The 22,586-nt window shown below is 40.7% G+C and overlaps 1 protein-coding gene across 1 annotated transcript in view; it reads left to right on the top strand.

Moving 5' to 3' along the window:
- LOC114455163 (beta-galactoside alpha-2,6-sialyltransferase 2-like) overlaps nucleotides 1-21,836 on the top strand; it is a 50,335-nt gene extending 28,499 nt beyond the window's left edge. Inside the window, exons 5-7 of the mRNA XM_028436216.1 lie at nucleotides 4,383-4,484; nucleotides 12,402-12,576; nucleotides 21,421-21,836. Of these exons, the coding sequence (XP_028292017.1) occupies nucleotides 4,383-4,484; nucleotides 12,402-12,576; nucleotides 21,421-21,668 (525 nt within the window). The 3' untranslated portion in view covers nucleotides 21,669-21,836. The remainder of the gene's footprint in view (nucleotides 1-4,382; nucleotides 4,485-12,401; nucleotides 12,577-21,420) is intronic.
- The last annotated feature ends 750 nt before the right edge of the window (nucleotides 21,837-22,586 follow it).

Raw genomic sequence — 22,586 nt, 5'->3', positions numbered from 1 at the left:
TTGACGGCAGCGCGGATTGATGGAAACGGAAGAGAAAATAGTGCCGATTAAAACTGGAGGTATGAATTTTTTTTATGGGCTGTTTTGTGATGTAAATGAATAGGGATGTAACGATTCACTCAACTCCCGATACGATTCGATTCACGATACTGGGTTCACGATACGATTCTCTCACGATTCTTTCACGATTTATTTTTAAAAATGAGACTGTAGACAAATGACTGAAAAATATTCCTTTATTTGTATTTTTTTTCAACAAAAAAAACAAAAACTAGAAAATACTGTTATATTTTCCTTTATCTTTCGTTGTCAAATGAATCCCTTAATAAGCTATTCAAAACAATGCAATTTAACTAAAAATAAATCCTGAATGAAATAAATAAAGGAATAATACAAATGAAAAAGAGTTTTTATGCAGTTTTGCATAGTTGGCTCTACAGTAAACTATGCAAAACTGCATAAAAACTCTTTTTTTATTATTTTTTTAAGTCCAACTGAAAATGTATTTTGTGCCTTAACAATTTCACTTTAAAACAAATCCCATAATAAAGAAATTATATAAAGAAACAAACTATGGCTTTCATTCTCTCTCGTTCCTCCCTTTCCTCTCTGTGTTCCTCTTAACTGGGATTTCACATGTTCTTTTTAAGAAAAATCAGCATGTCTACATGTTCAGGGAGAAGCTGATACCTCTGGTTATTCACAATGTCCCCTGCTGTTGAAAAGACCCTCTCACTAGGGACAGAGGTGGCGGGTATGGAGAGACGTGCTTTTGCGAGAGGGGAAAGAAGTGGGTACAGCGGACCTTTTTCTTTCCACCACTTGAGTGGACAACCTGTGAGGGGAATGGGCATTTCATTTTTATATTTATCCATTTCTGCATTAATTCCATTGCTGGAACGTGCTGCTTTGGGGAAAGTCCCTCCCAGGAGGTCTTCCAAGGCCGTCTTCTTGGTAGGAGGTTGTGCCAGCTCATCTCCTGCTGTGTCTGTGTGGTCAACAGACTGTTCTGCTGCATCCCCATCCGTTTCCTCCACATTGAAATAGGACTAAATAGCAGTAATAGAAAAGGAGCAACAGTTAGATAGCATAATAATACAGGCAAAAACAAACATAACACAATAAAAATCAATAAATAACAAAACATAATAAATGTAATACAGGCAATAACAAACATAAATAAATAACATAATACATTTCATACAGGCAATAACAAAAATAATAACATAAAACATAATACATTTAATACAGGCAATAACAAGTCAAATAAACCAAGTCATTAAAAATCAATGTACAGATTCAGAGAAAGAGAGTAAAATAAATATTAAATACCTGGTTGTGCAGCTGCAAAGCTTTTTCCTTCAGGCTGTGAAACACATCCAGTCGCTGGTTTTCTTCTAGGTGGGGCAGACTTCGAAATCTGGGGTCTAATGCGGTGCACTCCAACAGGTATTTGCATTCCCCACTGTATCTGTCCGAGAGGTTGTTGAGGATAGCTCTCTTCATGTTGCCTACAGTGAGGGAGTCTTCCGCGTTGGATGCCATGCTATGCTCGATCATATGCTTTAATGGCACAATGAGAGACACAGTTGGGTTTTTTTCGTCACACAACACGGTCGTGGCTTTTTTCAGAGGTTTAAGAAGCCTAACTATGTCCTCAGCATCACTGACGTCAGAGCCATCCATGGTGTCAATTTCACGTGCACTTCGTCGGACATCTGGGCTAAGGAGAGCTGCCGTCACAGCTGCTTGCTGTTCGAGATAGCGTTCCATCATATCCAGACTGCTATTCCATCGCGTGGTGACATCGATGATAAGCTTGTGCTGTTCAAGCTGCAGCAGCTTCTGTTTAGACATTAACACAGCAGTGGCTGTGGGGCTTCGGTGGAAGAAGCCTGCAATCCGTCTCACTCTGCCCAGCAAACGGCTGACACGGGGCACATTCAAACCCGCTTGAGTGGCTAGGTTTAACGTGTGGGCAAAACACTTAACATGAGGTGCTAGCCCAGCCTCTCTAACGGCAACATCCATATTTCTTGCATTATCCGTAACGACAGCAATTGTGTGATTAGGCCTTTCTAGCTGCCATTCTGTAATCGCCGACTTCAACACTTCAGCAACGTTCACCCCCGTGTGTGTTTCAAAAAGGGGCCGTGTTTGAAGCACAACGTTAGCCATTTCCCACTCGCTGGTGATTACGTGGGCTGTGATGGTGATGTAACTCTGTGTAGCCCTCGATGTCCAACCATCTGTTGTTATCGCTATGCTAGCGGCATCTCTGAGTGTCTGAGCCACCTTTACTTTAGTTTCATTGTAAAGCGCAGGCATTACACACTGACTGAAGTGCGGGCGTGATGGGATGTGGTATTTGGGCTCCAGCGTGTTTATCAAAAGCCGAAATCCATCATTTTCAACCACAGAAAACGGCCTCATGTCTTTCGCCATGAAAACACCAATGCACCTCGTAATTTCTTTGGCTCTTGCACTCGTTTGGGAGAGCGGGGCCGCAAACCGTCCCGTCAGTGTGGTTTGTCCTGTTTTTTTAACAAGGGGAGTTGACTGGAGTTTCTCGCTGTGGTGTCGGTTTAAATGCTGCATCATGTTGGTTGTGCTATTTGTGTAGTTCCCTGTCTTCCTGCAATATTTGCAGACAGTTTTTGTCTTGTCCGTTACTTCCTCACCTCTTTCATTTTCCGTCTTGGGGAAGCCAAAATGCTTCCACACCTCCGACTTAAAACACGGCGGTGCATCCTGAATTTCAAACTTCTGCTCCGCAGCAGCCATGTTAAGGCTTGCTCCACAGACTGTAAATGATAGGCTAGCCTACAACCAATCATTGTGCTCTCCTGGCGCAGACGCTCACATCACGTGTGAGTGACGTAGTTCAAGCAAGAGAAGGATAGAGCGCCCTCTGCTGTTTAAAAAAAGTACTGCGATTCAATTTTTAAAATATCGATATGAATCGTGACCCCTATGAATCGATTTTTAACTGCCTTACGATTAATCGTTACATCCCTATAAATGAATCAAGCTTTCAAACGCATATCTTTTTTTCTATTAAAAACGCACAGTTTTGTGGCCCCGGAAACTAACCGGGACTATTTTCTTGACCAACTTCAAACGGCCAGAACTCGGACCAGGGAGGTGACCACCGAGTGAGACAATGTGTATGCACTATAGTGATGGTGAGGATTGCATACAACGTCATGTCTTAAATAGGCGAACTATCGCTTTAAAATAACAAATCAGGTCAGGATCACAATGTTTAGAATGTTACCATGGCAAAGAACTGAAGTATATGATTTAATTGTCTCTTATGTAACCATTTTATTTGATTTTTTAACCACTGTCAATTAGAACAACTTTTGGAAGCAAATAATCTTGCTTATGACCCATTTAATATCCATGGAAACCACATATGTTAAAGAAAAGGGTCCATGAGTCTGTTGTGTGGAGGTATATTTTCTTATTAAATGATCAGTTGATTAGCTGCTGTTAAGATTAAGGATTACCAAAGAACATACTGTTTTTAACTGTATGGTGTATGATGTAAATTCTGGTGCTTTGCAGCTGGCGCCATGCTCATCACATCTGCATCATTACAAAATGATTGAGTCCTTTGTCTTGCTTGTATAAATACATTTAATTGTTCAGTTGATTATTAATTGATGAATAATGCAGCCTTACCTTAGCTTTACAAGTCAGGCTTCTCATCATTTCATGGACATTCTTGCTGTGAGTTTTGGACACAGGTGACTCTAAATGATAAACCAGGCTGGATAAAGCAAATGCACCAGCAAGCACATTGTGCACAATGTGACGCATACATGGCTCAATGACGTAACACCTAAATATTCTTTCCAGCTGCATTTCTTTTAGTTAAAAAAAGGTTTAAATGCATAAAAAGATACCAAATATGTAGTAATTTAGTATATATGCACTCGCTGATTTTTAAATTTTTTTTTTTAACATTACTTACCATATTACTTCTGTAATTTATTCCATTATGCAAAGTGTCAAAATATAACGTGGTGCGGCTTTTTGGCCATGACTACCATTTTGAAAAATTCTTGAAAATTACTTTAAATCTATTCAAATGTATTTTCTGTACATTATAAGCATGTATAATATTTCAAAGTATTTCTATTTCCATGATAATAACAATGCAAACCATGCAGTGAAATCTTTTTACATCATTGACCCATCAACCCCAGGCAGTGGTTTTTTATTCAAAATACATACAAAAGATAGATTTTGTGATGTTTTTGTGCTGAGCACACTTTGTAAATATGTTCTAAGATAACATATTTTTGCATAAGTGCAGTTGTTTTGTCAAATCATATCGAATCACATTTTAACCTCAAACTTTTTTCCCTTTACAGATATTGACACAATCTCATTTTTCATTTATGACTAACTCGATCTACAAGAATGTAACTCTGGTGGCCTGGGATCCTCCACCTTACAATAGAGACCTACACAAGGTATGAATCATACAGAGTATCCGATACCATCATTCACAACACAAAGTCACTGGGCCGGTTGAACTGGTTCTCACGGGGAGTGAGGGTTGGAGCCTCATGAACAAGGGAGGCATGTGCAGAAAAGAGTGGCACATGCCAAAGTTGGGTGTATCAAGAGTTACATGTGAGTGCTAAAGTGTGTGCTTTGCACCATCTTTAGAGGTGTGTAGGCAAGTTTCTATTGTAATTTATGCTTTTGGTGGCACTTAGTGGTGATGCCGGAAAACTGATCATATCGAAATGGTGTAATTTGCACATTAGTGACAAATGACTGTGTTAAATCTCCCATTTCATACATTAAAACTATAAAATGATACCTACGCAAGCATGTGAAAGCACACATACTGTAGATGCCTCATTGCCCGTTAAGAGGCGTAAACAAGTGATGCCATTTTGTGTTGGTATGAGAAGCACTTGTAAATCAACACAGCTAAACACACGTACATTTATGATAGATTTCAAAATTGATTTTTTTTTTTTTCTTTTCTTTTATTGTTATACATAGAACACAGAATGCTTTGATATTTTTACTACTCAAATACGGAACACGGAAAAAGGTGCAGGTTGTTTGTGCTGCTTATGGCTGTTCCTATCAATCATGCATAACTAGATCCCGTGAAATCACTTTTCACAAGTAAATGGAGGAATAAGGTGGTCAACATGTAGTTAACTGAAACAGAAGCAATAGGGCTGCTCTGCATCCAGATAATAGCCATGAAATGAAAACTGCAGTATGTAAGCCAATCAGAGATCTTTTTACTAACCAACTGTTCCAGGAGCAGCTTTGGGCATTACCATTGGCTGCTTGGCAAATGTCAACGCACGTTCATGTCCAATCAGTCGTGAAGGTGCAATGGCAGACACTCTGGCAGGAAAAGTCCCTATTGCGGTGTTGGACCCAATGGCTTACACGACAAAGCAAGCCAGATCATGCTTGAAGAAGCAAGAGTCTATAGGTGCGTTCACACTGAGTGTAGTCACGCTTTTTGGTCGCTCCATCGCTCCAGTGATGTGATGACCAGTCAATAGTATGTGTCTGCAGAGCCGGAGGCAGCACTGAGAGGGCTGGACACTTCTTCTCCGGCCGTACATTTATAGCACTTATCATAGACGGCGCCACTTGTACTTAAGGATTAAATGCTCAACTTACAGAGTTATTAAAGGATGAGTTCACTCAAAATATACTTCGAACTTCAAAGGCTTATTATTATGTGAGTGTAATGTTTTACTTTCCACAGTGTACGTAAACATAAGTCCCAGGGCACAATACCATGCCTCACTGTTTCATCACGGGAGACCAGAGTCGGCGCCAGGCAGTATTAAATGGGAGACATTAAGAAAACTTTGAGGGGCACAAAAACGCTCCGCTCTAAGTCGCACACAACCCCCACCCCCAAAAATCTGCGCACTTCTGAGTGGGTGGGTCTACAATCTCCTCAGCAGTAAACGTCTATAATGCAAACAAACTTGCAAAACATCTTAACAATGATGTTAGCCTGACAGTCAAGGATACATGAGGTTTGTTTGTCACATACATATATACTACTACTGAATAGTACTTTATGACATGTAGTGAAATAGCATTAAGGCTCAAACATACTCAAGCAGACTCCGCGCACAGCAGACTCAGCACAGACTGTCCGCGCACCTCTGACCTCATATACTCAAGCGGACTTGTCGGGCAATGTCACATAGTGGTTTCCGGTGAACGTTCCTTAAAATTCTACATTTCCCAGAATCCTTTCCCCACAATCCTACAGTTCCCACAATCCTTTGCGTGCTGTTTACATGTTCAGTCATGGTGTCCTACACTGTTGACAAGGAAGAGGAGCTGCTTTTGTTGATAGCTTTTCAAAAGAGACAAAAAACAAGAGGCGGCGAAATGTATGTCTACTAAATGCTTTAAGAGACGAGGAAGGAGAGTATGCCTGACATAGCTGCGCCATGGCACTCACCACTCACCCATCAACGCTGAACAGAGGACAGCAGTTGCTTTCAGAGTTTTGGCAACCGGCTGCTCCGAGCAAAGTGTTGCAGCCAGTTATCGACTGGGCACATCAACTGTGTCTGCAATAGTCTCCGAGGTGAGTAATGGAAAATATTTCACTCACTTGTTGGTTTCCCCTATATCCTACTGAATGAAAATGATTCATCACAAGAAATTGGTTATGAATAATCTGTTATTTGTCCCCTTATGCTTAGAAACATGTGAGGAAGAATCAGAAATTATTTTCTTTATGATAATTGTATAAATAAAGGTAAAACCGACCATGGCAAAAGTGAATCAGCTCCACAACAGATCATAACATGTTGAAATATGACAGTCTGAGGCACATGAGAAGAAATTTTTAAGTAATTCTTAAATATGTTTTATTTCCCTTGATTTATTCAATTCAGTATTGCTTCATTTATCAAATGTTGGGGAAATTTTAAAAGAAACTTTTGTTGCATGTAATTGGTTTATATTAGTTTCAATATTTCTGTTTGCTGAATTTGTTAGTTTGTTTATTGTCAAATGTTAAAGCGAAATGATGATTATTATTTTCCCTAATTTCCTAAAGTATTTTCTACCACAGGTGTGCCAAGCAATATGGACGATTATGTAGCCTGAATATGTGGCTCTTTCCTCTGGACATCAGTGGACCCTCATTGCTTGTGACTTTTGGCGACTTTGGGATTATCCTAACCTTTCATGTTTGTGATTTATCTAGTTATAAATATGTATACATATCCATCATTAACCAACGTTTTTTTTTTTTTTTCATCCATCACTTGCTAACAATTCTAATCTCATCTACCAGATTCCTTGGATGAGAAACATATCCAAATATGTTGCCCTCCAAGATCTGGGAGTGATTGCTTCAACTATAAGGGGTATCACTCCCTTATCACTCCCTCGTCCTCATGTGGGAGCCTAGGGACGCCAGAGCGATGGTGGTGTCTTCCACGACAGTGAGTCTGGTTGCAAACTCATGAATGGCACACTGGCCAAACCACCACCTCAGGATCTGCCTGGAACAATTGATACCATTTCGCCATCAGGAGATATTGTGCCAGGTTAGCACACACACACACACACAGTAAAATTAGTATAAAGCTTAACTTCTACGGTATAATTTGTTAAAGAATTATAAGATTCTAAATATAATTCCTGTTCTTGTTCCCGATCCCTGCAGATGAATGGAGATTGGAGACAGACAGCTGGAGCAGAGGACCTCTTTGTCCCTACCAGGAGTGCTGGCAGAACAGCATTTGCTGTTCGGAACAATCTGCAGAACTTCTTTTCTTTTGCTGTGGCAAACTGCCACCATTAGAAGAGGCAGATTGAACGTGCAGCAGCGCAGTGGTAAATTAAAGGCTACGTATGCAAGTTTGCTTTTGTTGTTGTCAATTCATGTTTGTTTTGCCACTGCTTTTTGCAGTAAATCAAAATGATCTGTTGACAGTGTATTTTCAGTTTGTATACATTTCTCCTGTTTTACCCATCTGCCTAAACTGTATTCAATGCATCATGCACAGAGGTATAAAGAGTACTGATACATCCTACTCAAGTAGAAATACTGTTGCTTGATTGAAATTATACTCAAGTACAAGTCATACATAAAATATTCAAGTAGAAGTAAAAAGGTAGCACAATTAAATAGCACTCAGTTAGTTACTTTCACCCCTCGCACGCATTACGTTTATTCTGATTGGTTATCTACGATGTGATGTATTTGCTTGTCTGTTCATTTCATTTTTTGTAGTTTCACATGGTCCATTGATCATTTCAAAATAAAAAAAATACTTAACAGTTAGGTGTAGAAACGTAATAAACTTAAAACGTACTTAGTAAAAGTACCGATTTAGAAATATTTTAAAAAGTACAAGTACTTGTAAAAACCACTCAATTACAGTAACGTGAGTACTTTTAATCAATTACTTTCACCTCTGATCATGCATGTATTCAAAACACTGAATCAGGCAGATTTGCAATACAATATTTTAATAAAAATGTCAATGAAACACAAGTATAACACACAAAATAACACTATACATCAACAGTTTAATATTACAATATTTACAACGACTGGTAAGTCTGCAAGCTGTTCGAGGTGTCACTTATGTCAGCAAAACCTGGTGAAAAGCAGGATTGTGGGGTTGACTGGCTCACAGAGGAGTCGGAGCAGGCTGGTTAAGGCGATTAGATGGCAGGCAAACCGAAACTACCGTCAAATACCAAAAAACAACATACTAATTAGTTACAAGTACACAGTACATTCATAAATCACAAGTGTAATTAGATATGAAACATATGTGTAGGATAGATGATGCTGTGACAATCAAACACAGCTTTTTGGCAACTATAACAGAAACAAACTCAGTGTGTTTTTACATTAAGTTAGCAACCCGGACATCAATCAATCACAAGCTTATGTAGTAGTTTTTGTGACTTTTTTTAAGAGTTTTTAGTAAAAAGATTGCTTTGATGTGCATTTCAGTCCCCGTATATCTAATGTTTACATTTCAATTCAATTCAATTCAACTTTATTTGTATAGCACAAATTACAACAAAGTTATCTCAATGTACTCAAAATATGAAATTCATAATAAGAAAACCCAACAACATCCATATGAATAAGCATTTAGTGACAGTGGGAAGAAACAACTCCCTTTTAACAGGAAGAAATCTCCAGCAGAACCAGGTTCAGAGGTGGCAGCCGTCTGCTGTGACTGGTTGGGGTTAGTGGACAGAAGGACCAACAGAACCTGATAGAGAGATAGAACATCAGGGTGTCTCAGACTAGTTGAGCCATGAACCACAGATCAGGAACTACCATCATCAGCTTCACGACGCCTGAAATGGAGAAGACAGAGAAGGGCGAGGAGAAGGCACTGACTGTAGAAAAACATGATACAGTATCATCAAGTCAGCCTGCCTTGGCCTTGGGCCTCACTCCCAGTGGCCTAGTCAATACTTATTATAAAAGTGACGAATCTCTGCTGTTTCATTTAATGCGCCTCGATACATGCCGAGCAGTGTTTTGTGTGATACCATGTAAGCGCACAATTTCCGGGCGGCAGTAACATCTGAGCTTTGCAGATAAATGGCCGGGTCGACTCCGCTGGAGTGATGTATGCTCGAGTATGTTTGAGCCTTAGGGTGTTCAGCTTTATGTGCACAGTGTGCAGCAGGGGTGAAAGAAAGAAGATAAATAATAGTAAATGAGCATTTAACGACAACCTAATGCTATATAAACACATCCACAAAAACAAAGTTAGCTCGCTAACATACCTCTGACCAAGTGGTCGCTACAGACACGAGCATCAGCAGACTCTGCTCCTCCCGACTGAGCTTTTTTACATTTCTCACCTTTGTGAATGACAATATTCAGTATTCTATAAAATCTCTTTTCGTTTTCTCAGTAAGAATGATTGGAGCAGCCGTAAACTCCACAAAACATGGGCATTTTGATGATTTCAAACGGCAGAATCTCAAGTTTCCTGCTCTCCATCAGAATTTAGCGCTCTCGCTTTGTCGCAGTGCAGCAATGTGAGTGACGTCACGTGAATCAACAGAGCAGGCCATAGACATATACATACATATTCTATTGGCTGAGCCTAACAACAGCTCTAGCAGACTCCCGTCCGTGTGCGGGATTTATTTTACTCTGTAACATAATCTATTTCAAATGTAGCAAAGTACTGTTACTTGAAACAAAATTTACTTAGGTAAAAGTAAAATTACGGATTTTAAAAAGTACTCAAAAAAAGAAGTACACAAAAAAGCTACTCAATTACAGTAACGAGAGTAAATGTAATTTGTTATACTTTTCACCCCTGGTCTTAAACCAAAGTTAGTTTTAATATTTCACAATCTAAATATGTTGTGATAGAAATATAAAGGAATTTACACAGTTAAAGCAGTAACTGACTAAATATTTCTGCAGGTTTATTTTTCCAGTTCAATAAAACAATATGTAAATACATTACTAAAAACAATCAACACTAAACTATAAGTAATGCTGTGATGCATGAAGGCAGAGCTCCTTTCAATATGCTCCAAATTAGATTGAACCTTGGGCATTTATCTGGAGTATTTTTGCATTTTATGTGAAAGTAATTTTGGCCACTACAGTCTCATCAAATGCATCACTGGTTAATTAGTTTGAAAAAGGAATTACGGTGGACACTAAAAAGAAGAGCGAGAGTGAAGCCTTTTGTACAGAAGGGTGAAATCTGCTGTGCCTTTCATAGACATATGAAGAGAAAATAGTAGAGAAAAAGATCCCATTGCTCAGACACAATGAAAATAAAAGCGAGCAGAAGGATTAGGTGTGTGCTTACAAGTGTGACAGAGTTTTTTGTTGTAATTAAATTGTTCTAAGTTACATCACAATGAGAGGTATCCCAAAGCCCCAGACATGCCTTTGCATTCACAACAAATGAGCATATAAGAGCAGCTATTGGAAGCCACCGCACCACACTGACCCATTGATCCTGGGTTGGATCAAAATGTCTATTCCATCAAAGTCCAATGGAATACAATTACATTTGTGTTTGTAATGGAATGAATGTTGTTTGATGACTATTACACCAATAATACATACAAGTCTAATATCGTGTTGGTCACTTTTTTACACCCACAAAATAATGCGTTCCTTCATTTATACTAAGGCTTTTCTATCCTCAACTCGATCAATGTGTGTTTGCTGCCTCTGACGCTGTTTCTCAGTCACCTTGATAACCTTAAAGTATAGGTTCTGATCACTTTAAACCTGGAAGACCAAACACAAGCTGCAAATTTGAGATGGATACTTCAATCCAGGGCTGTCAAACTCATTTTCACCCAGGGGCCAAACACTATGGGATGTATACACAGTTCTGATAAGCATCCAAACATAAATGAAGCTTCAACACATTCATATATGGCTCCCCTGCCTCATGTCCATCTGTCTCTGCCCACTGTGTGTCTCCTTTGTGCCTTTAACAAACACTCTCATGCAGGCTGGCACGTGTTACCACAGCATGTTTTTGTCTATATTCCATCCTTCACCTATAGCCCCCTCCTCTCCTTCTTTTTCACACTGGTTTAATTGTCATTCAGGGAATGCTCCTTTGCCACGATCAATAAAAACATGAAGTACTCTGATCAGGTTTGTGATAGGAATGGATTCTCCTGCTAAGGGTGGCCTGTTGTCTCAATGATTGAAATAATCAGGCTGATTATCACATCCCTGTCTCGCCTGATTATTATTCCTTCGTTATTGCATATTTACAAGGTCAGCATGAAAGCACTGGTTTATCACACAATATACACAACAATGTTCCAGACCTTAATATTCCCTCTTCCACTTTGCCTAGAACCTATCAATTTTCACTCTACTGGTAAAAAAGTCTCTGGATTTGACAACAAATGTACTCAATTGGAGCTTCGTTTCAGTTTGGCTGCTGGAGAACAAAGCCGAACGAGGAAATTATCTAATTAGCTGAAACTTATTTTTGTATTTATATTTATTAAATGAATGGATCCAGTCAATCATGGTATAGACAAATGAAGGGGTCATTACTTATGGATTTTATGAGGAATATGGTTCTCGGATCACCCTCGGGGTCGGGACCCCATGTGGGGTCACCTGGAGTTTAAATGGGGTTGCCTGAAATTTCTGAAAAAATTTTAAAAAGTTTTAAAAATTTTCTTTTCATTAAAACACAAAATCTTAAACAACTGTATTTCTATAATTTCACTTCATGAAATATAAATTTAGTTAAACTAAATTTTAATTAAAAAAATATTTTAACTCAAACATGATTAAAAAGTAATTCTAGAAAAAAAATGATTTGGGGTTCACCAGAAATTGCTGTTTTCCTTCCCTCTGTCTCTGTTTATTCGCTCAGTGGTATGCTGCTCCAGACTTCAACCTCTTTGATCCATATGTCAAGCACCGCAAGCTACATCCTGAGCAGCCCTTCTACATCCTCCATCCCAGTTATATATGGCAAGCGTGGGATTTGGTTCAGAGCAACACTGAGGTGAACATCCAGCCAAATCCTACTTCATCTGGCTTCATGGGTGAGTACATGCATGAACATGTATATACAGTACAGTATATATCTCCTTACATCGAGCACACAGTGCTTCTGCAGCAATCGTCTTATCTGTTTGATTGACATGGTTAGGGTCATGGTTCTCATATGGTACAAACACACATGCACATACTGAACCCTTCAGCAGGGGACCAGGAGTCCGGCGGCTTCCCATGAGGCGGAGCCGGCGCAGCAGGTGACCAGGAGTCCGGCGGCCTCCCATGAGGCGGAGCCGGCGAAGCAGGGGACCAGGAGTCCGGCGGCCTCCCATGAGGCGGAGCCGGCGAAGCAGGGAACCAGGAGTCCGGCGGCCTCAAATGAGGCGGAGCCGCCGAGGCAGACGGGAAGACCTCCGGCGGGCCGGGCTCAGACGGGACAGGAAAGCTGGGAGTTGGCGGCCTGGTGCGGGGAGCCGGCACTGGCGGCGACGTTGGCGGCGGCCTGGTGCGGGGAGCCGGCACTGGCGGCGACGTTGGCGGCGGCCTGGTGCGGGGAGCCAGCACTGGCGGCAGGCCAGGCGGCGGCCGGGTGCGTGGAGCCGGCACTGGCGGCAGGGCAGGCGGCGGCCGGGTGCGTGGAGCCGGCACTGGCGGCAGGGCAGGCGGCGGCCGGGTGCGTGGAGCCGGCACTGGCGGCAGGGCAGGCGGCAGCCGGGTACGTGGAGCCGGCACTGGCGGCAGGGCAGGCGGCGGCCGGCACTGGCGGCAGGGCAGGCGGCGGCCGGGTGCGTGGAGCCTCAGGAACACTAGCCTTGGAGCTAGGGGACTCAGGAACGCTAGCCTGGGAGCTAGGGGACTCAGGAACGCTAGCCTGGGAGCTAGGGGACTCAGGAACGCTAGCCTGGGAGCTAGGGGACTCAGGAACGCTAGCCTGGGAGCTAGGGGACTCAGGAACGCTAGCCTGGGAGCTAGGGGACTCAGGAACGCTAGCCTGGGAGCTAGGAGACTCAGGAACACTAGCCTGGGAGCTAGGAGACTCAGGAACGCTAGCCTGGGAGCTAGGGGACTCAGGAACGCTACCCTGGGAGCTAGGGGACTCGGGCTGGGAACTGGACTGCACCTGAGAGTTGTGTGCTGAGGACGTCTCTGGTAGTGGAGTATAGGGAGAACCCAGCAATCTTCTGATCTGCTTCTTGGCGTTCTCCAAAGTCTTCACCACGACGGGAACTCTCTCCAGAGCAGGTCGAAGACAAATGGCCACACAAACTCCCATCAGAGTGTTCACTCTCTCCTGGGGACAGTTGGTCTCCCTCAGTCTGGAGAGCAGGGGCTCCAGCTCGGCCAGGAGCTCCTCCAACTTGCTGAAAAATAAAAAATCCTCCACCGAGGTTCGCGCTGGGTCTGCTGTTGGCTGGGACATTCTGTCACGGGCATGTGTGGGTGCAGACCCAAATGCAGGGACGGAGGCGGAGCATCATACCAGTATTTATTGTTCTCATAGGCATGGTCAGTCCAGGGAGGCAGAGGTAATCAGAAAACAACAAAAAGCAAAACCAAGAACCATAGTCACAGCAAGTAATGTCCCAGCACCGAAGTGAACCAAAGCCTCCACATTTTTACTCAGCAGTTTAATCAATTGCAGCTGGAGGCCAATCAGCAGGAGAAAGTTGCTGGAAGGGAGTCTAAGATCTCCTGCCTGCCCTCCAAAATAAAACCCCATCGTGACATAGATAGAATGTCAATGTCCATGGTTGTCTTTTTATGCGTTTATTAATTTAGCTGTCATCCCCAGACACACTCAGCCTTTTCTTTTAAACACATCATTTTTCTTGATACTTCATCTTCACTTGTTCTTTTTTTTAAAAGGGAAACATTTTTCAAATAAACCTGTTAAGTTACTTAAACACCCAGAAACTTAATCATTAACCACTTAACAGTATAGTGGTTTTAGCGGTCATATCCCAACATGTAACGAGTGTTTTTTTGCAGACTGAATCACAAGGCCAATCCAAAACATTTGTTTAGTTGTATTTTAAAGCTGTTATCAGATAAAGACAGGGTGAAGGCCTCATCGAACAACAAGTTGAAGATCATTTGCATTGCATCGAATGCATAGAAGTGTTTTTTCCTTAATTTCTTGTGTTTCTTCACCAGACAACGAGGATAGTGATTTGCTTGACACCATTTCAGTTTTAGTTCGTTTCCAGTATTCCCTGTGATATCACTTTTCTCCATAAGACGTTAAATTTTGGCGGGTTCAGAATTCTCCAATGACCTGAATTGACAACCTGCTCGAGAATATTGGACAGGGAAGATATGTCACCACGCTTGATCTCTACAAAGGCTACTGGCAGGTGCCCATAGAGGAGTCCAGATTTACTCCTGCACCTTTTTTTTGTTTGCACTGTAAAAACTTAGCACTTTCACAATATCTAGAGTACGGGTGGGCAAAGTTTTTGGCTGAGGGGCCACATTGACTTTTAAAAATTGACAGACGGGCGTACATACATTATTCTTCTTCTGCTTGTCTAAAGTTCATATTTATAAAAATTCATAACAAATCAACCATATGCGCTACAGATTTGCAACTTTCACCCAAATGTAGCCCTAATTCTAAAGAAACGTTTGTACATTAAAAGAGAAACAGGCCTGTTAGTAGAGCAATGCTTCTTAAAGTGTGTGGTGGAGAATGGAGACATGACAGGTGGAAATGCTCAGTTTCATGCCAATCTTCTTAAAAACCCTTTCTTCATTGACAATAAAGATCATTTGGCAAGGCAAATTTAGAAGCCTAAAATGTATCAGAAATTAAAAGAGCATTCAATTAACGACTGCATTAAATAAGTGACCGGGAACAGTAACAATAAGATCAAGGGGGTTGGGGGTTGGAGTCGGTGGCGTGGTGCGCTGGGTCCTTGGCTCCTTGGGGGCTTTTCGGGTGTGTATGGGGGGGGCAATGGCAGCCTCTCGGCTTGGGACCTTGGGGGCGTTCGGGGGACTGCTTGGCTGTGGGGTGGTCGCCGGGGGCCCCTAGATCTCTCGCTCTTTCTGCTGGCCCGACTGCTTCTTCGGGCCCGGGGGTGGCTCATGGGTTTTGCAGTAGCGGCTCTTGGAATCACATTTGTCATGGACGCACTGGCCTCGGGCTGTGGGATAACACTCATACTGGGCTCAACCATAGACACGTTGTTCCCAAATACCTGTTTTATGTAACTTCAACTCACTTCCTCCTCTGCTCACAGCCACCACCATTATTCCTAAGCCGCACACTGGTCACCAGACTGGCTTGATAACACAACAATAAGCACAATATACACAACCACAATTTCACATCACATCACTTGAAACTTATTGACTATTCCCCACCCATTCGTTTTCCTATCTTGTATCCCTCCTCCCTGTTAACTCCCCCCCCCACCCACCTCACCCTGGTGTAACACTGCCCTCTCTTTTTTACATCCTCCCTTTAATAAAGTATTTACCCTTCCCTAGGGAGGGCTGGTGATGGTCACAATTATGCAATGAAATAAATTCATTTATTTAATTGCAATAATAAAATATGCATTGCTGTTAAAAGATTGCACTTCTTGTAGTGTTAACCTTCAACAGCATGTGCAGACAAGGTAAAAAAAAAAAAAAAAAGAAAGACTAATATGTAAGCACATCATTCATCTCTTTCTCTGGGCTGCAGCAGTCGATGCAGCGTCTACAAACAAATATCAAATAAGTGTTTTTTTTTTGTTTTTCATGTTTTTGTTACATAATGAAAAACGAATGATACACGGATTCCTTTGGAGAATGGTTATCAGCGTCTCAAACATTTCACGGGAAAACACACATATTTATTTATAATAAATATATACTAAATGAGTAAAATAAAACAAAAAACTAAACAATATTTATACAAAAAGTACACAAAATGACTCCCGAATCACACTACAATGGCAACCAAAAACAATTATAAAAAAAAATGCACAAAAAGACAACTGAAAGTAAAAAAAAAATACACATAATGATGACTCCAAAAAATATTCACTACAGAAAAATACACCAAACAAAAAAATATAAAACTGAGCTAAATGAGCAAAAACTAAGCGTTACAGTGCACGTTGGGATCTGTGAAATGAAATGTGCTTTAGAAGACTCACTATAGTGTCATGATTTCCAGCTTTTTTAGTTTTTGTTTTTGTATTTAATGTTAATGAATACTTTTCAAAATAAACCAAAATATAGATATATGATATAATGTAAATAATAAACAACATATAGATAGATTGCAGCTCTTTTCTTTTAGCATTGCTTTTAATCGCTAAACGGTGTGTTGTTTTTTAAATACTTCAAAAATGAAAACAAAGGGAAACCTGAATTATTTTTATGTTCCCCCATTTTCAGCTGATTGCCTAATCCATGTACAGTCAGTTTTTCTTCGCCACAACAATGTTTAATCAAAAATAAATTTACCCAAAAAAATACAATAGAAGCAGTCAACCAAAGTCTTTTTTATTGTAGCATTTCTCTACAGCTCCAACATGCTCTGATCCTTCTGTCTGAGCTCCAGTCAAAGTGTCACAAAGTGCATTTGACTCAGCAGTCTTCTCAATCAATCATGCCATGAACACATCAAGATTGTTTGCTTTATTCCAGAGTAGAATGTATTATCGATTCCTTCAATCAACTCTTCCACTGTAGACAAATTTGACAGGCAAAACAAAAAAAACACACAAAATGACACAGAAAACACACAAAATGATGATAGATATTATCTTGATTAGAAAATTAACTGATCATACAAGGTTCAGTCTTGGTCCCACATAAGGAGGGAGATCACCTATAGAAATCAATCATCAACTATAGAAATAAATCTATTCAGGAGGCACTAAATATTGTTTTATTCCACTTATTTACAAAATGAGATTCTTTAGAATGAGTTTTTCACAGTATTCTGAGCAAAATGTTGTTTGTAGTTGGACATGATGGAGTACGAAGATTCAAAAGTAGGAGAAAGGGGGTTTCAGAGCTAAAAAGTGTGAGAACCACTGTGCTCAATGGATGTGATGAAACGGTCCACTAATAGTATGTCCTGCTTGTCTAGCAGAGTGTTTCCAACACCAAGAGGTTAAATTGACCTTCAAGATGATTAGTTGGAAAGATCCACTGGCTTCCTGATGGAGTTTAAGTGCACGTTCTCGCTTTTATCTCAATTACATGATGCATCGGAAGAAGTGTGTCAAAATGGTGTCTATCTTAAAGTCTCTGATCACCAAATTGAGTTTTTATTGATAAAAGTCTCACACTAGGAAATGACTTTAGTAGATTGCATGACAACAGAGGAGATGGGTAGTTTAGATGCAGGGCAACTGCCGACTCCTAATTTACTTTATTAAATTAATTTACTGAAACCACGAAAAAGCTGTTATTAAATCAGTGATACTCAACATGTGGCTCTTTAGGTCTTAATTAGGGTCCGATGTCCCAGAATGGGACAGAGGAACCTATTGTTTTCGCTTTTATTTATTATTATTATGTACCTCCCCACTTTGAACGCTAATTCGACCCCCTCGCGCAGCGTGCGTTTTCACTGCCAAAAAAACGATGGAACCGCACGACCGCCAGGTTTGACCGATATGTACGAAAATCGCCACATGTAGTCTTCGGCCCAGAATGAGCAAAAAGTTACATTGTGACCCCGCCCAAAACCAAACAGGAAGTCAGCCATCTTGGGTCAAAGGTCAAAAATGGCGTTTCGCCCTCGAAACGCATCTGTGCGAACTAGTCTGAGGGGATTCCTCCGATTCGCTTAAAACTTGGCAATACCACTTAGGACCCATTGAAGATAAAAAGTTATCGAAAGAATTTGCGTATCTGTCACGGTTTGGTCGTGGCAACGCCACAAAAATGCAATGCTAATTTTTGTTAGCATGCAGAAATGTCCAAATCTCCATAACTCTGACACACAAACTACGATCAGCTTCAAATTTCACACAAAGGACATGTGCCCAAGCTTGGTCATGACTGCTTTGAAACATTTCCCATCATGCCTTGTGTTTTCGACCGGTGGCATTTATGGTCATGTACACGGTTAGCATCAACAGGACGCCGTTCTAGGAAAAAGCTTATAACTCTAGATTGCAAAGTTCAAACTGCTTCATATTTGATACACATGACGACTGTCCAGCTCTAAACAAAACACGATAACCAATTTACCCACAATGCTTTGCGTTCTCAGAGGGCGCCGCTTCTGTGGTCGTCCTACACGAGCAGCTGTAGCGGACAGACGATATGTCGTGTTGACTTCAAAACACTGTAGGATGAACCTACACAAAGGGGAGCACATTCCTATTGAAGAAACAACAGACTGTGGTCAGTGGGAGGGGCCTAAAATGCCACTGGAAAATCCTTCGCCATCAGTAATAGGAAAATGCTTATACCTCTCCAATGCAAAGTTCAAACTGCTTCATATTTGATACACACGATGATTGTCCATCCATAAACAACGCTCGATGACCAAATTACCCATCATGGCCAGTGGGAGGGGCCTATAATGACACAGCAAAATCCCTCGCCATCAGCACGCTGTAATAGGAAAACGCTTAGAACGCTCCAATGCAAAGTTCAAACTGCTTCATATTTGATACACACGATGATTGTCCATCCATAAACAATGCTCGATGACCAAATTACCCATCATGGCCAGTGGGAGGGGCCTATAATGACACAGCAAAATCCCTCGCCATCAGCACGCTGTAATAGGAAAACGCTTAGAACGCTCCAATGCAAAGTTCAAACTGCTTCATATTTGATACACACGATGATTGTCCATCCATAAACAACGCTCGATGACCAAATTTCCCATCATGGCCAGTGGGAGGGGCCTATAATCACACAGGAAAATCCTTCGCCATAACTACGCCGTTATACAAAAACGCTTGCAACTCCAGAATGCAAAGTTCAAAGTGCTTCATATTTGATACACATGATGACCGTACAGCCCCAAACAACAAACAATAACCAAAAACACCCACAATGCCTTGCGCTCTCAGAGGGCGCCGCTTCTTGGGCCGTCCTACGCCAGCAGCTCTAGCGGAAAGACGACATGTCGTGTTGACTTCAAAACACTGTAGGATGAATCTTATTAGATGGAAGCACATTGCTATGGCAAATAGAGCAGGCTGTAAAAAGTGGGAGGGGCCTATCATGACAAATTTGCTCAGGCCAATTCCCAAATCCTTAACAGTGGTATACGTGACCGTGGGTTACCGCCCCCGGCCGCTTCATCGGACCCTATGACGCCACTCGCGGCTTTAATTTTAATTATTATTATATATTTATTATATTAAAACTTTATGAGGGAAACTTTTTAACCTCTTTTTACCTTTTTCTTCAGCCATTTTGCTACTTCCTTTGCTATGTCATTTTTTCAGATTTTAGCTCTTTCAGCCAATAAATATCCCCTTTTCCTAACTTTTGTCAATTTTTGCAAGTTCTTTTTGATACTTATCCAATTTTTGTTGATTCTCCGATCATTTTTTGCCGCTTTTCATCCAAATAAGCTACCTTTTGCCTAATAAATAACACTCTTTATTACATTTTGCCTCTTTTTGTTCCACACTTTTTCATTATTGTTAGCCACATTTTGCTCATTTAAGCTACCTTTTGCCATTACAAACAACCTGTTTCCTCTTTTTTGTTTTTGTTTTTTTGCCACTCTTGACTACTTTTGGCCCATTTTAATCACTTTAATCTTTAGTGATATAGCTCTTATTAAAATAATAGATACTGTATTATGTGAATGATTCCTTACTTCTGTATACGTGCAACATCTTTTGTGGAATTGAAATAATGATCCAGTTTGTATTCTTTAGTAAAATCTAAGTAAAAAAATAATATAAAATACTTAAGGGATTTTTTTCATGTTTTATATGTTGAATTGTAAAACCTGCTTCAAAAAGTCTTGGAAATATTGAAAACATGCCATAATACAAATTGTGTAACACATGTGCTGCAATTCTTGAAAAAAAAAAAAGATCCTATTTAGATAGATAGATAAATAGATAGATAGATAGATAGATAGATAGATAGATAGATAGATAGATAGATAGATAGATAGATAGATAGATAGATAGATAGATAGATAGATAGATAGATAAATAGATAGATCGTTAGCCTTAATTGTTATTGTACAAGACAAGTCATACAACAATCATTGTCTCCTTATCCCTGTAACTCTTGTTTGAGATAAATTGTGTGGACTTTCATTGACTAATACTTCTACACTGTAAAACCCAAACTATTTTAGACATTGGTCCTCAACTACCAGGCTGTGGACCGGGACCAGCCCATAGACCATTAGAACCATGAGGCTGCAAAGAAAAAAATAGTTTTAAATAATCAATTTTACTGCATTTATATGTATGTTACAATAAATGTATTTTGAAAATTGTGATTGTTGTTATAAATTGTCTGCTTTTACGATTGTCTCTTCTTCTTCTTTCTTGGTTATTGGCGTGTAGCAACCAAGATGAATAGGTGCATATTGCCACATGTACATGTTTTATTTCATTACTTTAAAGCTCTTATTGTTGCAGGGCCTTTATGTGCTGCATTAAGAAACATCCCCAGACAATTATAACAAACAAGTCTCTTTATCCACCCATCAATTTTCTGAGCCGCTTGTTCCTTTTTTCAGGGTCGCAGGGTTTTGTCTCTTTAATTGACTGCAGATGGTTAGACTCAAAGCAAGGCGCACAGACACTATTGAGGAGCGTATTTACTGGGCCAGAGACCCGCACACAAACCGTCCCTGATACACCACAAAAGTTTAATATTTTATGTGAAAAACGAGGCCCCTGTTAACATAAAATGTCTTAATTGTGTTTCTGCTCACATTACAGGAATCATCCTGATGATGGCGCTCTGTGAGCAGGTTCATGTGTACGAATACATTCCCTCCACGAGGCAGACGAGCCTTTGCCACTACCATGAGAACTTTCACGACGTTGCATGTACACTGGGCAGCTACCATCCTCTCGTCTTTGAGAAGAGCCTGATCCAGCTGATCAACACGGGCCTGGAGAGCGACCTTCGGATGAAAGGGCGTGCCACTCTGCCGGGCTTCAGCACCGTTAACTGTGACTTCTGAGACATGAAATCCAAAAACTCAGACCTTTTCCGGTTGACCAAGGGAGAGGTGCAATAAAGCCCCTGCAAACCAGGAGGCTGAAGTATCAAATTAGACCCTGAAGAAGATAAGCCATAGCCCTCCAGGGAGGGATCATCATGGAGGTTTATGAGAGAGCTTGTCTTTAATCAAAGAATGAATAAACATAGTTTACTTGACGAGAGACAGGTAGGAAGAGTCTCTGAAGAAGAAACTGTGCTTTAGCTGAACCACCGAAGCTGTGGGGGAAGCAACACAACGGGAACAGGTGATTTTTAATTAACTCATTCAGTGCCAGCCATTCTCACATTTTCTACCCCCCTCAGTGCCAGCCATTTTTGAGCATTTTGACTGATATTTTCTACTATGACTATCTGAACTCTGTTACCAGATTCTGAACGATTGAAGCCTCTACTTTCATCAAAAAAAAAAAATTGTTTCTGGCTCGTTTCATTCTTTTGTAATCAGCCCTTGAATAGAGCAAGTTTTACACAAATCTTCAGTTTCAGAGCAAAAAGCTGAGAAAAAAGCCTTTTTGTAAAAAAAACCCTGTCAGTGACTTTAAAGCTTTTTTTTTTGCTTTAGTGACAACTCTAACATCTGAACATTGTTTCCTTATATAAAACAACAAAAAAAAAAACACAGACTGGCTTTTGATGGCAAAATTATTATTATTTATCTATCTGGGTCAGAGTTGAATGGATTTCTTACTGTATTTTGGCGTTCCTCCAACTTTCTCTCTCGTCAGTCTGCACACACGTTTGCTGAGCACGGATGATCTCTCATCCTACATGTCACCTATAGTAATCCCTGTGAAAAAACGCAAATGACGCGTTATCTCATCAATGGTACTGAGTGAGTTAAAAGCCACAAAAGACTAAAATATTGTTTTGGGTGTAC

This window comes from Gouania willdenowi, chromosome 21 (assembly GCF_900634775.1).
Source record: "Gouania willdenowi chromosome 21, fGouWil2.1, whole genome shotgun sequence".
NCBI lineage: Eukaryota > Metazoa > Chordata > Actinopteri > Blenniiformes > Gobiesocidae > Gouania > Gouania willdenowi.
Note: the sequence above shows the minus strand (reverse complement) of the source record. Positions and strands in the feature narration are given on the sequence as shown.